Consider the following 15,665-nt stretch of genomic DNA (forward strand, 5'->3'; position numbering starts at 1 on the left):
ATGCTTCTATAGTACCAAACAGCCGTTATCCTGGACCCCTGTGGCTGATAGGGTGTTTAACGCTCCTCTGCGCCCATCCTCAGTCTGCCAGACTCTGAACGCCAGTTCATCGTGGAGGTGGACGCTTCTGATGTGGGGGTGGGAGCGGTGTTGTCCCAGAGGTCGACAGAGGACGAGAAGCTCTGCCCCTGTGTGTTTTTCTCCCGGGTCACGACCCGGCTTGTGCACCGTTTTTTCCCGTGCGTCCCACGTGTGCCTTTGCTGTAAATAAAGACTTCAGTTCAGAGACACTTGGTCTCCGCTCCTGTCTCGGTCCTGACAGTAAAGCGACTGCAATACCGCTCCTGCTGCCCCAATTCACCGTCCAATCTCACATTCCATTGTTCCCTCACTCGTAAACAGGACCCCAAAATACTTTTACTCTTTCACTTGTGGAAGGATCTCATTCCCCACTCGGAGAAGGCAGTCAACCTACTTCCTGCTAAGGACCATGGCCTCAGATTTGGAGGTGCTGATCCTCATCCCCGCCGCTTCACACTCAGCTGTATTAGGGTTTTACTCTGAACAAAACCCTCTTCGGTTCTTTCTTTTAGAGAGATGTATCTTCAATAATGAGACAAATTGTATTCCAAAATGAGTTTACTGAAAAAGTTCAGCAGTTTACAAGTTGGTGAGGATACAGTGCTGGGCTGTCCAACAGCAGCAGCAACAAACCTCTAGGGAAGAGCCCCAAATGCTCATTGGCCGTGATCTTTATAGTGTTTGGCTTAGACTGTCCTTGAGTCATCAGCCGCCTGACTCAGCCTCACATGTATCAGTTATCTATGTGCAGTTCTTGTGCTGTACTTCCATGTTCAGAAAATTATGTGATAGACAAGAACTAATTGTTGTGCTATTTGTGTTTGTGTAAGCAGATGCGTTTTGTGATCCTTTCAATAGTTAGATGGAAATTCCCAACAACTCCCCCTGTTGAGGTGGCCCAACTGGGTAACCTCACAAACTCAGTGTGGTGATCCTATACTGTATGTATCCTATACGTTCACTCCAACTGCTGAGAACGTGACCCCCCCCATCCGCCCACCCAAAAGGGATTTAGCGTACACCCCACTTCACAGGCAGTGGAGAGTCTATGTAACAATGTGGAAATGTATATAACAATGTGTTTTCAGCTGGAAACAATGGAAGCTAACCTTCCCTGTGAGTCCTAGGGACTCAGCAAAGCTTAATTATTGGGGTCTCTGGTAGCTAAAACAGTATTTACCAACCCTTTTACCTCTACAACCCTCACATGAGCAATGAGCACAAAATTACCAACAAGACTGTCCCTGCAGCAGTGTGAACATATATTAGCATTACGACCATTGTGAATGTGAATTGTAGACCCTGGCTAAAGCTAGCCCTCCTCTCCAGCAGAGGGATGGATGATGCGTAGCCAGGCAAGATCAGCAGCATTTCCCACATTGGAGTCGGGTACAAATAGGGCCTCCCGCTCTGCTATCTGATATGCCGGGGGCATTTCCAATCTGCCCGCCCAATTGTGGTTGATGTCTTATTTTTTGTTTTTTGTAACATTTCTCGAACCTGGGCTTAGGGCCCACTGGTGAAATGTTCCTCCCTACTTTGAGTTGGCATGTTCCTGATTGGAATGTTACCCTTGTTTTCAAAATAAAATTTCTCCCTATCTTTAGTAAAACTGTTGTTCTTGTCCATGGGTTGTGGTTATCGTGGGAGGGCTCTTACTTTGCTATCACAATGTCATGCATATGACATGGGGGTGTGGTTTGCTTTTTACTACAGTCTGAAGGAAATAGTCTTTGACTATGCCCCTTGTGAATTTCAAATCATCTTCTATTTTTTACAATTTCACTCTTTTCTCAAAAGTTGTTTTAAGACTTGAATGAATGAATGAATAATACTTTAATAATCCTAAAGGGAAATTATTTCCCTCTGCTAAGTACACATACAATCATATGTTAGACAAGAATGCATAAGAATACAGCTATCAAACAAAACAGTGTTCAGACAACACAGTATTTACACTAAATAAACACATACTTAAGGACATGTTGGTGGGATAAGGACAAGAGACACATAAACACCACTGTATGGACAAACACAACAAAATATAACAGCATAAATAGAGCGTAGAGACCGCACAATAGTTCATAAGTCTTATTGGATCTCAAGCTAGACTTCCACACGGAAGGCACATTCATCATAATGCGACATGGTACAAGAACAATACACATCATCGTCAGTCGCGTGACAACCTAAGTACCACCCAGCAGATCTCCAGTCCATCACCTCCCCCACACTCAGCCACAAGTTGATGACCTTCTTCTCCTTGACGTGTTTTAAATGCCTCATCTTTCGTTCTTTTATTTTTATTACATTTATTATTGTGAGCTCGTTGTTCTGGGATCAGAAAAAGGTCTCGTCAGACCTTAAAACAGACTTGCAGACCATTTGTTCAATCTTTCAATAGTTATGTTCACTCGATTGGTTGGAGTTTAGTTGATTTTATTTTGGCAAGCTTGTGTGACCGGTAGAAAATGTCCCTCCTGGGCCACCAGAGTTGGGTAGCAGTCAGCTCCTCCTACCAATCAGCCAGAAATTGGTATAAGGTGTCACTATGCTTCCTTTCTGGCTAGGAGTTGACTGCTACACATGCTGCCATAAGTTGTCTTCCTTTTTTTTTTACGTTTATGTGCTTTGGTTGTGTTTTTAGATTTATTTTTGTCATATGTTAGGTTTCGTTCAGGGACTTCCCTCATGCCCACACAGGTGGATTCCTGGAGAGGATTGTTCCACAGGAGGTATAAGGACAATTTCTTAAGTGTACAAATTGGCTTATTTGGAAGAGGTATTTAACCTGTCTTCTTTTTTATTTTAGACAGACTGCCACTGCTGTTTTTAATAGTTTGGTTTCATTGTTGGTTTTAATTGTTTTATTTTATTCAATTTTATTGGTTAGGCTTTTGTGCCCTTTTATACTCCTTGATTTTATTCTAGGCTTGTATTTTCCCCCAAGACAACAAACAGTACTGTTACAGCAGTCCTGCTAGCTTTTAACATGTTTTTAATTGTTCTTTCTATTGCATGAGTGCTGCGGGGCCGGTGCCAGGGAGCTGCTTTGGACAGTGGAGCCATTGGTTGTCTGGGTCCCTCACTTCAGCTCCACACTCCCCTTAATTTGTGTGTGTAGTGGTTTTTACACAGCCTTCACGTTTTACACTTTACCCCTTGCCTTTTTGGTTGTTTGCTGTGTGATTGTGAGTGTCGGGCACGGAGCTGGGTGAGTGCTCCGGCCTCAATTGGCTCCCTAATTACAGTCATCCCGGCCGTCCTGCAGTGCTCATGCAGACCTGATAGGTCCGATAGGTCTCTTGGCATTCTTGTTCTTTTTACTCTCTTTTAATAAAGTTTTTAGTATAAGGGGAAGAACTTTGTCTCTGCCCATTATTGGACCATCGCTTGTCCAATTTTATTAAATATCTGTGGCCTGTTCAACAACTTAAACAAATCTTACAATTTGGTTATTTACTGTTACTGAACTTTCTGAGTTCTCAGTTGATTAGCAGCGGCTATACTTGCATAACATTTTACCCCAGGTATCTGATTTTAACTCGGCGGCTGCCATTTTTTGAATCACTCTCTTCTCAGATGTCGCTGTTCTGAGCAGTCAGTGGTTCCACTGGTTTAACCCTATCTAACCTAGTTTTATTTGATGTCTTTGCACTCTGACCCCACCTAATTCCTAGTCTCACTTTTTTGTCCCAGACTTAAGTGCTAGAAACACAAATTTATACGTAAGTAAACCCGGGAATCTCCCAATTTTCCTTCCTGGCCAACTTTTTCACAATGTAAAACACAACTATAAATATTTATGTTGAACTGGTGCCTATTTGTAACAAAATTTACACAGACTCACGTGATAAACCAGGCAGGCTATCTGGCAGAATTTTAGAAAAGGTTTCTGCTTACCTTTTGTTTGCGCAGTCAGACACCGCCTGGTTCTCAGAGAGAATGCCACCTCTTTTGAGTCACAGGTCACGGCACCAGTTTGTTAGGGCTTTGCTCTGAACAAAAACCTCTTCGGTTCTTTAGCTCGGTTGAGAGGTGTATCTTCAATAATGAGACAAACTTTATTCCAAAAAGAGTTTACTGAAGAAATTCAGCAGTTTGCAAATTGGTTAGGATACAGCGTTGGGCTCTACAACAGATGCAGCAACAAACCTCTAGAGAAGAGCCCCGAATGTTTGTGTAAGCAGATGCGTTTTGTGGGCATTTCCATTGTTGAATGGAAATTCCCAACAGCTACAAACCGGACCAGCGAGCGCTGCAGGTCACAGGCCGATGATGCAAACGGGACCACATCATCTGCAAAAAGCAGCCCACCAAATTGTAAACCCTACTCACACAACTACGCCTCGATATCCTGTCCATGAAAATCACGAAAAGTATTGATGACAAAGCGCAGCCCTGGCGAAGGCCATCATTCACTCGTAACAAGTCCGACTTACTGCCGAGGACCCGAACACAGCTCTCACTTTTGGCGTACAGGGATTGGATGGCCCTGAGGAGAGGCCCCCTCACCCCATACTCCCACAGTACCTCCCACAATATATTCCTGGGGACCCGATCTTACGCCTTTTCAAAGTCCACAAAACACAAGTAGACTGGATGAGCATACTCCCAAGCCCCTCTAGGATCCCTGCGAGAGTGAAAAGCTGGTCAGTTTTTCCACGACTAGAATGGAACCCACATTATTCCTCCTCAATCCAGGGTTCGATAATCGGTCGGACCCTCCTTTTCAGCACCTTTGAGTAAACTTTCCCAGGGAGGCTGAGGAGTGTGATGCCCCTGTAGTTGGCACACACCCTCTGGTCTCCCTTTTTAAAAAGACGAACCACCACCCTAGTCTGCCACTCTTTCGGCACTGTCCCAGACTTCCATTCATGTCATCCATTACAGCCCCTCATCACCCAGACCCTTCAGCATTTCCGGGCGAATCTCAACAATACCTGGGGCTTTGCTACCATGAAGTTGTTGAACTTCAACGACTTCAAGTTGCATACAGGTCGTAAAATTAGAATACATTGATTTGAGTGAACACACTAAACAACTGAATGAATGCATGTTGTTTGTACTGCTGTTCGAAAATCTGATGCTGCTTAAGAAGTTTGTATGGAATTCAAGAGAATTTAAAGAATAAAAAATAAGATTGTTGTACTGACAAACAGCTCCTTGCTAACCAACCGGAAATAGTGGGGTGGACAAAGAGCAGAAAAGAACAGTGGTGATAGATGTGGCGATTCCAGCTGAGCAACATCAGGAAGAAGGAACACAAAAAGATTGAGAAGTATCAAGGGTTCAAAGATAAGCTGGAATATATGTGGAAGGTCAAGGCTAAAGTGGTCCCCATGGTAGTAGGAGCACTTGGAGCAGTGACCCCTAAACTGGAAGAGTGGCTCCAGCAGATTCTTGGAACAACATCTGAAGCCCTAGTCCAGAGGAGCGCAGTCCTAGGAACATGAAAGATACTGCGCAGAACCCTCAGTCTTCCAGGCCTCTGGTAGAGAATCCGAGATTGAGGATGACACACAGATACCACCCTACAAGGATGAGAGGGATAGACACACACACACACACACACACACACACACACACACACACACACACATACATATATGAATGTGTGTATGTATTTATGTGTATATGTGTATATATGTGTATGTGTATATATATAATATATATATATATTTTTTAAAAGTCCCTCTCAGAAGGCTCTCCAGTATCCACGTGTGTGGCATTGAGTCGTAGGGTTTCTGGTAGTCAATCCAGGTGGTGCACAAGTTGGTCTGCCTATTCTTACAGTCTGCTTGGCTCCTCTGGTGTTACTACCAACTCCTTTCTGTGCCCCGCTCATATATTGATCCATGTGCCTACTCATCTTAGCTGCCATGATGCCTGACAGGAGCTTCCATGTTGTACTGAGACAGGTTATTGGCCGGTAGTTGGATGGAGTAGATTCCTTCTGTGGGTTTTTCATGATCAGGACTGTCCTGCCTTCAGTCAACCATTCTGGGTGTGTCCCATCCCTTAGCAGCTGGTTCATCTGTGCTGCTAGACGCTCGTGGAGTGCTGTCAGCTTCTTTAGCCAGTATGTATGGATCATATCCAGGCCCGGTGCTGACCAAATCTTCATCTTTGACACTCTCTCTTGGATGTCTACCATTGAGATGGTTACTGGGAGGCAGCTGTGGTCAGTCCTCAGGTCCACTAGCCACTGGGCATCGGTGTTGTGTGATGCTTCTCTTTCTTATTCTCCTGGCCTCTATCTCCTTGGTGTATCTCTTCAGTTGGGTAGCCAGAGCCGTTAGTCTCTGTTTGGCAGTTTTGAGTGCTTCAGGTATGGAGAGCTTGCTGTATTTCCTGGGTACCCCTTTATTCACCATGTTCCCCTTCTGTAGCTCGGCTAGCTGGCTGACTTCTCTCCGTGTCACCTTTATCTTGGCCTCTAACCGTCTCTTCCATGGAGGGTATTGTTTGTTATAGATAGATAGATAGATAGATAGATAGATAGATAGATACTTTATTAATCCCGTAGGAAATTGCATATATCCACTGCTCAGGCATTACATAACAAATAATATGCCCTGTGTTGATCTTATATCCCAGCATCTCGAGGATTACTGTTGCTGTACTGTGGATCAGCTTGTTGGTCTCAGTTATGTTCCCTGTGGGGATGGTTCTTATTGCAGCATTCACATCTTCTAGCAGAACTTCTGAAGGTACTTGACAACTTAGCTTTGGTATTTGTCGGATGATGCAGTGATGGGTCACGATCTTCCTTCTCAGGTCATCAGCTCTTGTATTGAGGGTGTCTGTGTCTCTTGGGGCTTGGTACCCAATCTCGGATTGTGGGGGTGGGGGTGGGGGTGATATCACCCCGCTGACCTGGCGTCCTGGCTCCCCCTTGTAGTATTTCATCGATCTCTGGTTGTGACAGCAGTTTTTGGTTACGGATGTTGGAACACTGGGCTAACAGCTGTTTCTTTGTTAGCCTTGATTGTGGGTTTCGAAGCATCCATTGGTCCCACATCCGCCCCATATATCCCCTCTCTCTGGGATTACTCGTGTAGTAGCATTCCAACAACTCCGTATTCTACGCCCTTGTCCATGTGTGTCTTGTTCCAGTAACCCATTTCTAATCAGATTGCCCTGGTTCCCTAGTATCTGACGCGGACCTTGTTAACCCGGGCGACGTCCGAGCCGGTATGACTCTGTCTTTATTGTGTTCACTCATGTTTGAGGAAGGCTGGTATAGCATTAAGGGTCTATATATATATATATATATATATATATATATATATATATATACACACACACACACACACACACACACTCACTTTTCCTCCTCTGCATCATGTCAACCAACTCTCTATCTTTTCCTGTCATAGTTCCAACATTCAACGTCCCCACTCTCAGTCCTGTACTCTTGGCGTTCCTTTTCTCTCTCTTCCTATGAACACACTTTCCTCCTCCTCCTTGGGCTGGTTTCATCCATTGTCCTTAGCATTGTGATAAGCAGTAGAACAGCCTTTCCCTTCCATCTTACATAGCTGATCATGGTCATGTTGCTATTGAACCCAAATTCGGTGCTGTGGACCTCTCTGTACCTAGAAGCCTTCCTGACTGGAGGAATATCCAGCTTGTTCCGTCGCAAAGTTCGCACAGTAGTCAGATCATCTGGATGCTGGTGAGGAAATTGTCAGTGGTGATGTTTCGACCTGTGTGTCTCAATCCATTGCACAACTGATGGACAATATTTTCCCCCAGATTCTACTGGAGGAAAATATTTTCCCCTGGTTGTCTCCCCTGGTATACGATCCCATCAATTGCATATGGGCTACGTGCATCACAAACCCAGAAAATATTTATGCAGTACTTGGCGGGCTAGCTCGGCATGTACTGCAGAAGCTGGGTCATCCCACTGAAAGGCAGGAGTTGTTCATCCACTGTCACACAATCACTGGGGTTGAATTTGAACCGGCAGTTGATCAGGAACACTTTCCATATTAATTAACAGAGATTAACAACTTTAATACTGTATGCGGTAATAGTCATCTGATCTTGAACACCACTAAGACAAAAGAAATGATCTTTGACCATAGAAATGTCCGACTTCATGATCCAGTATTTATCAGTAATACGCAGATTGAGCATGTTGCTTCTTATAAGTACTTGGGGGTCTACATGGACATCCAGCTAAAATGGCATGTTCAGGTGGACCAACTGTGTTCCAAATTGGCTCAAAGACTGCACTTTCTCCGTGGACTGAGACTTTTTGGTGTAAGTTCTGGAGTTATGAGTTACAATGCAAAATGGTAAAGGTTTCCTGATATTGGACTAAGAAGAAGAACAACTTTATTAATGCCCTTAATGGGGAAACTACTTTTTTTACTCTATACATGACTTTTTTTGTGTTAGATACAGTATATATTTGTAATTAATTAGATTAGGTGTAATATTAGATATTACTTAAGAAGTTTGTATCGGATTTTATTTTGTGCGCAGCATAAATTTTCCTGTGCGCTGAAAACGTGCAAGCATGTAGTGAGCTTTTAAAGAGTGGACTGAATAAATTATTCTGTTTAGAAATAGGTTGTCATGGTTTCTGCTTCACTCCCCTCTTCTTTACCTGCAAATACCATAACTGAACATTTATTGGAATATGGTGATTTAAGATATGAGATCCTGCTCTAAGGTACACTTATAATCAAGAGAAAAGGGGTTTTTATTAATCTAAATAGTTCTATGATAACAATGTCTTTACAGCATTTCTTTATTTATGTGACCTTTCCAGGATGTGCGATTCACCCTGGATCGTTGTTCAGGGGCAGTGGTCATGGAAACAGAGGGACTGGGTAGCTGGTTGACGACAGAAGACCACTCTTCCTGTGAAGTGACAGGCGTTACACCCAACACTGATAGGTACACACACACACACACACACACACACACACACACACACACACACACACACACACACACACACACACACACACACACACACACACACACACACACACACACACACACACGCACAGGCACATGTTAATATGTTGTTAAAATGAATAACCTAGAGATACCTTACAACTATTTCTAAGTCCAATTTTTATTTCAGAAAATTCTGAATATTAAAAAGGCTTTACTTACTAATTAATTTACTATCAATCCATCTATACATTATCCATTTTCTTGTAATTGTTTCCGCTTTGTGCGTCACAACTTTTGCTGGAGCCTAACCCACCTCCCTAGGGGCAAGCGGCGGGGGATGCTTGTCAGGGAATTTCTTCCTGGCTCGTGAGAGTTGCTAATTCTCTGAAGAATTATTTTTAGAAAAAATGTGATGAATCATTTCTCTTTACTACATACCGGTATGGAGAGCAGCACTTCTAGAGTGTTACTCTGACAATTTTGGTAGTATTTGGTCTTTCATAACCATTCAAAACCATCCGAACAACAGATTTACATTTTACAAAACTGATGTTAAGCCCTTGGCTTTTACTGGAGGTGTTACCTAACTTTTATTTTATTTGAAAAGAATCTTTTGGATTCCATATTTTTTTAACTGTTCTCACAGACACAGTGTCTCTAATGTAAATATTCTTTCACATGCTCCGGGCGTATTGTTAACACATCATGGAACCACATCAAAGACGCACAACCACTCGTGCACACACACAGAGAGAGAGAGAGAGAGAGAGAGAGAGAGAGAGAGAGAGAGAGAGAGAGAGAGAGAGAGAGAGAGAGAGAGAGAGAGAGAGAGAGAGAGAGAGAGAGAGAGAGAGAGAGAGAGAGAGAGAGAGAGAGAGAGAGAGAGAGAGAGAGAGAGAGAGAGAGAGAGAGAGAGAGAGAGAGAGAGACAGACAGACAGACAGACAGAATAAGGAGAATTTAAGAATGAAGAAGTAAAATTAAATCCTACTACATAGATAATAGATAAGAGAACAAACGGAGGGACTGGGTAACTGGTTGACAACAGAGGACCACTCTTCCTGTGAAGTGACGGGCGTTACACTCAAAATTGATATGTACACACATACACCCACACTCACACATATACACACACATATTACTACTACCTAATATTAATTTGATAATAGGGGTGCAAGTTTAGTTTGCTGGATATGCTCCAGACAAAATATTAACAGACAAAATTATTAACCATTAGATGGTATACTAAGGACTCTACCTACCCATTTTATATTGTTCTATGGTTTAGTTCAGTCATACAACGAGGGAACTAGAAGCAAAAAAAAAAACAAAAAACAAAAAAAGACAACAAAAAACCACCTGGTTTAAGGACTCATTTCTGTAGTGGTAATGTTCCAGAAGTCACTAATGTATAATATCTATTTTAAGGTAATTCTGCTAAGTCTAACCAAACAACATTGACATGACATTATCTACATGATCTATACTGAGCACCCTTATTTTCATGTGCTTCAGACACCTGTATAGGAGTCACGTACTGCAGCTGGGTGGTGTGAACGAGGATATCCCATACATCTACCCTCAGCTTCAGCACAAACACTTCACCGGCTGCATCCGCAACTTCATCGTGGACAGCAAGGTAACACACACTTACAACTCTGGCTGATAATGTATTAATAATGGATTCTGAATGGATAATGGATAATGAACAGGTTTAAACATTCCCAATGTCCTTGTCTCAAGTAGGAGATATGTTCTTATGATCTTTATGCTTTTATGTTTTTTATTTGTTTTTTTGCTGATGGCAGTAAAAAAACAAATAAAAAACACTATCTACTGATAGAGTGGTTTTTTCGTGTTTTTTGTGTCTTGTCTCTCCGTGTGTTTGGCCATCTTTGTCACGTCCATCTTCATCATGTCTACTTGCCCCAAGGCGCTCATACTACCGTGAGTTTCTGCTTGACATGCGCAGAACAACTTTTTTGGACTTAGACCCATTCAGTCCATTACGGACTACAAGCCCCTACCTCAGTCCTGCGAAAGCTCCACCACTCGCTGAATCAGCTGAATGACTTCTTTGCGCGCTTTGAGGCAGACAACAGCATCCTGGCACAGAAGACTCCAACCCCTCCTGGTGACCAGGTGTTGACGCTGATGAGCTCACAGATGTCTTCACAGACATCTTCAACATCTCCCTGAGCCAGGCTGTTGTCCCCTCTGGCCTCGAAGCCACCACCATCATCTCAGTTCCGAAGAAGTCGCCCCCGACCAGCTTCAACGACTACCGCCCAGTTGCACTCACTCCCGTCCTCATGAAGTGCTTCGAGCGGCTAGTCATGCACAACATAATATATGCCCTCCCTTCAACCGTGGACCCTTTTCAGTTTGCTTACCGGTCCAACTGCTCAACCGATGATGCTATGTCCACTGCCCTACACTCAACCCTCACCCACCTGGAGACCAAAGACTCGTACGCCAGAATGCTATTCATCGACTTCAACACTATCATCCCCCAGCAGCTCATCCATAAACTGGACCAGCTTGGACTCAACATCTACCTATGCAACTGGCTGCTGGCCTTCCTGACAGGGAGACCACAGTCAGTTTGAGTCGATAACAACACCTCCAGCATCATCACTCTGAACTCGGGAGCCCCCCAAGCATGTGTATTGAGACCCCTCCTCTTCACTCTGCTGACCCACGACTGCAAACCAACTTCCAGCTCCAACCTCTTCATAAAGTTTGCAGACGACACAACTGTGTTGGGTCTCATCAACAACAACAATGAGACAGCCTACAGAAATGAGGTGAGCCGCCTGGCTATGTGGTGCAAGGACAACAATCTCCATTTGAATGTGGAGAAGATGAAGGGGATTGTTGTGGACTTCAGGAGAGCATGCACCCAGCATGCTCCACTAACTATTGATAGTGCTGCAGTGGAAATGGTCAGCAGCACCAAGTTCCTGGGTGCGCACATCTCCGAGGACCTGTCCTGGGGCCGCAACACCGCATCACTGGCCAAAAAATCCCAACAGCGCCTCTACTTCCTCCGCAAACTGAGGAGAGCAAGAGCCCCACCCCCCATCATGCTCACCTTCTACAGAGGCACCATCGAGAGTATCCTGGCCAGCTCATCACTGTGTAGTACGGTGCCTGCACCGTTTCCTGCCGTAAGACCCTGCAGCGCATCGTGAGAGCAGCTGAAAAGATCACTGGTGTCTCTGTCCCTTCCCTCACAGATATTCATAACACCCGCCTCACCCGCAAAGCCATCAGCATTGCAGGTGATCCCACCCACCCCTCTCACAGCCTTTTCAGCCTGCTGCCTTTAGGTAGGACTGCAGAGTCTTCGGGCCAGAACCAGCAGGCTCAAGGACAGTTTATTTCACCAGGGGGTCAGGGGGGTCAACTCCCTCTCTGCTCTGTCCCCTGCCACAACCCTGAACTCTACTCTCACTCTGCCCTGCCCTCCCCCCAGCACCTGACTACCTATCTCTCTTTCCCCCCGTCAACTCAGGGACTGTGCACACGTCACTTCCCCTACGGGATTAAAGAGTGTATAGAGATGTTTACCACCCCTTTTGTTTCATCTCATACTTTGTGCTGTACTGTCTGATGTACTGTCTGTGTTGTACTGCCTGTGTTGTCCTGCCTGTGTTGTACTGCCTGTGTTATACTGTCTGTGTTCTACTGTCTGTTCTACTGCCTGTCTACCGTGGGTCAGAGAGGACTGCAATTCATCTGTGCTGTATGTCGTGCATATATTATACACTTGACAATAACGCTGACTTTGAACAACAGGAACAGCATTCATAAGTGCATATACTACTAAAACTAAAAACATTATGGCACATGGACTGTGCCACAATGTTTGTGCACATGGACTGTGTTGCAATTTTTTTGTGGACAAAGATGCATCACACCAATAGCAATAAATTATTAGGGTGAATCTTTTTAGACCTATGTCAAAGATTCAATAATAAAAGAGATAAATGTTGGTCTGTGGGTTAATTTATAAACATTATGCTGCTACTTTCACTGGAGCAATAAAGTGAAAAATAAGTATGCAATGCATGTGTTGACAATCAGTGTGCTAGAGGAATTGTGGAAGCGAAATAATGCATGCGTAGGTCACATTTCAAATCAGAAGAAACACATTTTCAAGTTTGGCAGCGAATAACCAGATTGTCCAAAAAACAGGAAGACAGGAAGCGGGTCAACCTGACATGGGGTGGTTACCTAGGTTTGGATAGTTGCCGGGAAATCTGATGTTTCCTGTTTTCCCATGAATAAGACACGCGAACCTCTCATGTACACAAGAATGAAGGACTGTGACTATAAAAGGGTCAGGAGACATGCATCCAGGGGCTGTTCCCAATTGATCTGTACTGATGATCTACGTATCAATAAAATAATTCCTGTTTTGGCTGTAAAAACACCCTCCTTGTACTTTGGTTTTATTTTGGTATTTTGCTGGATAAAACACTTTCACCACAGAATTCCAACAGACTTTTCAAAAACAACCATTTATGAACAGCCCTGACACAAAAGGTGGACTCTGGATCAGCTAAAGCACAGTAACGTATTCAATGATCAATGAAGACCCATATTCAATAATAATCATCCAGTGTTTATTTATAATATATCCAGTTATGCTTGCGTGCTATAAGAAAGTCTTCAAAATTATCAAACCAATTAATACAATGAAGTGGAAAAAGGAGGCTGCATTTTTCTCCTATTTGTCTGGTAAGAGGAGTCTCTCAAACTTGTGCTTAAAAGCTGCATCTTGTACTAAGTACTGGTCTCGATTTTATATGGGAGACGAAGACAACCGGTTAATATGGGACCGGCTTATTAACCTGAAGCGCATGTTCTTGGACGTGGGAGGAAGCCGGAGAACCCGGAGAGAGCCCACGCACACACGGGGAGAAACTTGCAAATTCTGCACAGAGCGGGACTCAAACCCGGAACTTACATTCCTTCTTATTTTCTTGCTGACCTCATTCTTCCTGCATCTCTTATTATGCTCCTGTTTTTCAGTCCTTGTCTTTGGTGGTATTTACCATCTTACGTACCTGTTTCCTGTGACATTTTCTGTTTCCCTATTATTTTCTTTTTGTGGTGAAAGTGCATCTTTACCTTTACCCTAGCCAACTGGCATCGTGGCATTAGTGCTGCTACAAAGTCAGTTAATGACAAAGCCCACCCCAATAAAGTCAATCAATCAATCAACCTTTTTTTAATCGTGCTTAATCACATCAGCAGACTGTCAGGTTCGAGCATACTAGAACACTTAAAACACAGTCATAAAAAAGAGAAAACAACGGTTTTATTTTTACTCGCGAGAAGAACGGACAGAGATATGCTAAGTTACAGACCTGCTCTGAAGCATGGCTCTGCCAAATCCTCTTTTATTTTCTTGAGGCGTTCCCTGCTTACATTGATTTTCTAAGGGATGGGGGATAGTAAACAACAGTAAAACAACACCTGTGGCATGATGCCATAAAAAAGAGTAATAATTCTTCTTTTTATGGCATTCTCTCCTATAAAAGCAAGAACCAAACACATTCATTATCAGCAGTTCAGAGGTCACGCCCTGCTCAAGTGACCTTCTGCTGTCACTCTGGTACTCCCATCGTTAATGTTATCTCCCTGAAAAAGGACTCAATGCATGGCAAGACACACACAGATGTAAACATTTACATGGTCATGCTCTGCAGTGCAAAGAATAAAAAAATGTAAAGGAGTAAATATGGGATAGCTTATATACATTATTCTAACGCAGATATTTCAAAGCGCTTTAACATACAGTATATAGAAACCCAACAGGACCCTCCAGAGCAAGCATAAGTGACAGTGGCAAGGAAAAACTCCCTTTATATGATATTATATGTATTAAATATGAGTGTTCAATTGTCCAGGATCTTTAGCCTAAAATGAATAAGGCCTGTTGATTATTTTTTTCGTGATTCTAAACAAAAAAAATCTCCCTGTGTTATTTTGATGAATCACACCCTGGCTGTTACTAAGTTGTAACTTTTGTTTTCCTACTTTGGGTAAGACTTTATAATGAGTACACACTATTAAACATTACTTAAGCATTAATAAATATTGAATTCATCATCTATAACACATGAATACTCATTAGTATGTAGTTTATAAACACAGCTATAATTTTTTACTCATCATTTAGAAGCACAGTAGTTATGGATTAGTAAACACTGAATTCATCATTTATAAAACACGATTCTGATGTAAATACTCATTAGCATGTGGTTTATTAATCAGTTATAAATGTTTTACTCTTCATTAATAAGCTCATCTATATAAATGATTAATTCAGCATTTCTAAATTAAGTATTACTTCACTTACCCACCAGTTAGTTAGGATTTCTCAGTTGTTTGTAGGATCATTTAGAAAGCCTATGTAAATAATGAACAATATATTTAGATGTTCATGTCTGCATGCTCTTACATGCCCACTATTCAGACATGTACTAATGGTGTGTTAGTAGATGCTTTATAAAATCTCACAAATTTCATTTCCAATGGATGGCTTATAAAGTTATTAATGGAGGAATTCGTGAATTCAGGCTGTTACAAAGTACTTACTACTCGTTAATTAAGCATTTTGTGTGAGCTCATCTAAAGTGGAGATTATC

The 15,665-nt window shown here is 42.9% G+C and overlaps 1 protein-coding gene across 1 annotated transcript in view; it reads left to right on the plus strand.

Annotated features, from left to right (window-relative positions):
* Positions 1–15,665, plus strand: part of si:ch211-186j3.6 (neural-cadherin) — a 593,489-nt gene that overhangs the window by 466,628 nt on the left and 111,196 nt on the right. Inside the window, exons 29-30 of the mRNA XM_068311636.1 lie at positions 8,870–8,997; positions 10,519–10,642. Of these exons, the coding sequence (XP_068167737.1) occupies positions 8,870–8,997; positions 10,519–10,642 (252 nt within the window). The remainder of the gene's footprint in view (positions 1–8,869; positions 8,998–10,518; positions 10,643–15,665) is intronic.

This window comes from Antennarius striatus, chromosome 1, assembly GCF_040054535.1.
Source record: "Antennarius striatus isolate MH-2024 chromosome 1, ASM4005453v1, whole genome shotgun sequence".
Taxonomy (NCBI): domain Eukaryota; kingdom Metazoa; phylum Chordata; class Actinopteri; order Lophiiformes; family Antennariidae; genus Antennarius; species Antennarius striatus.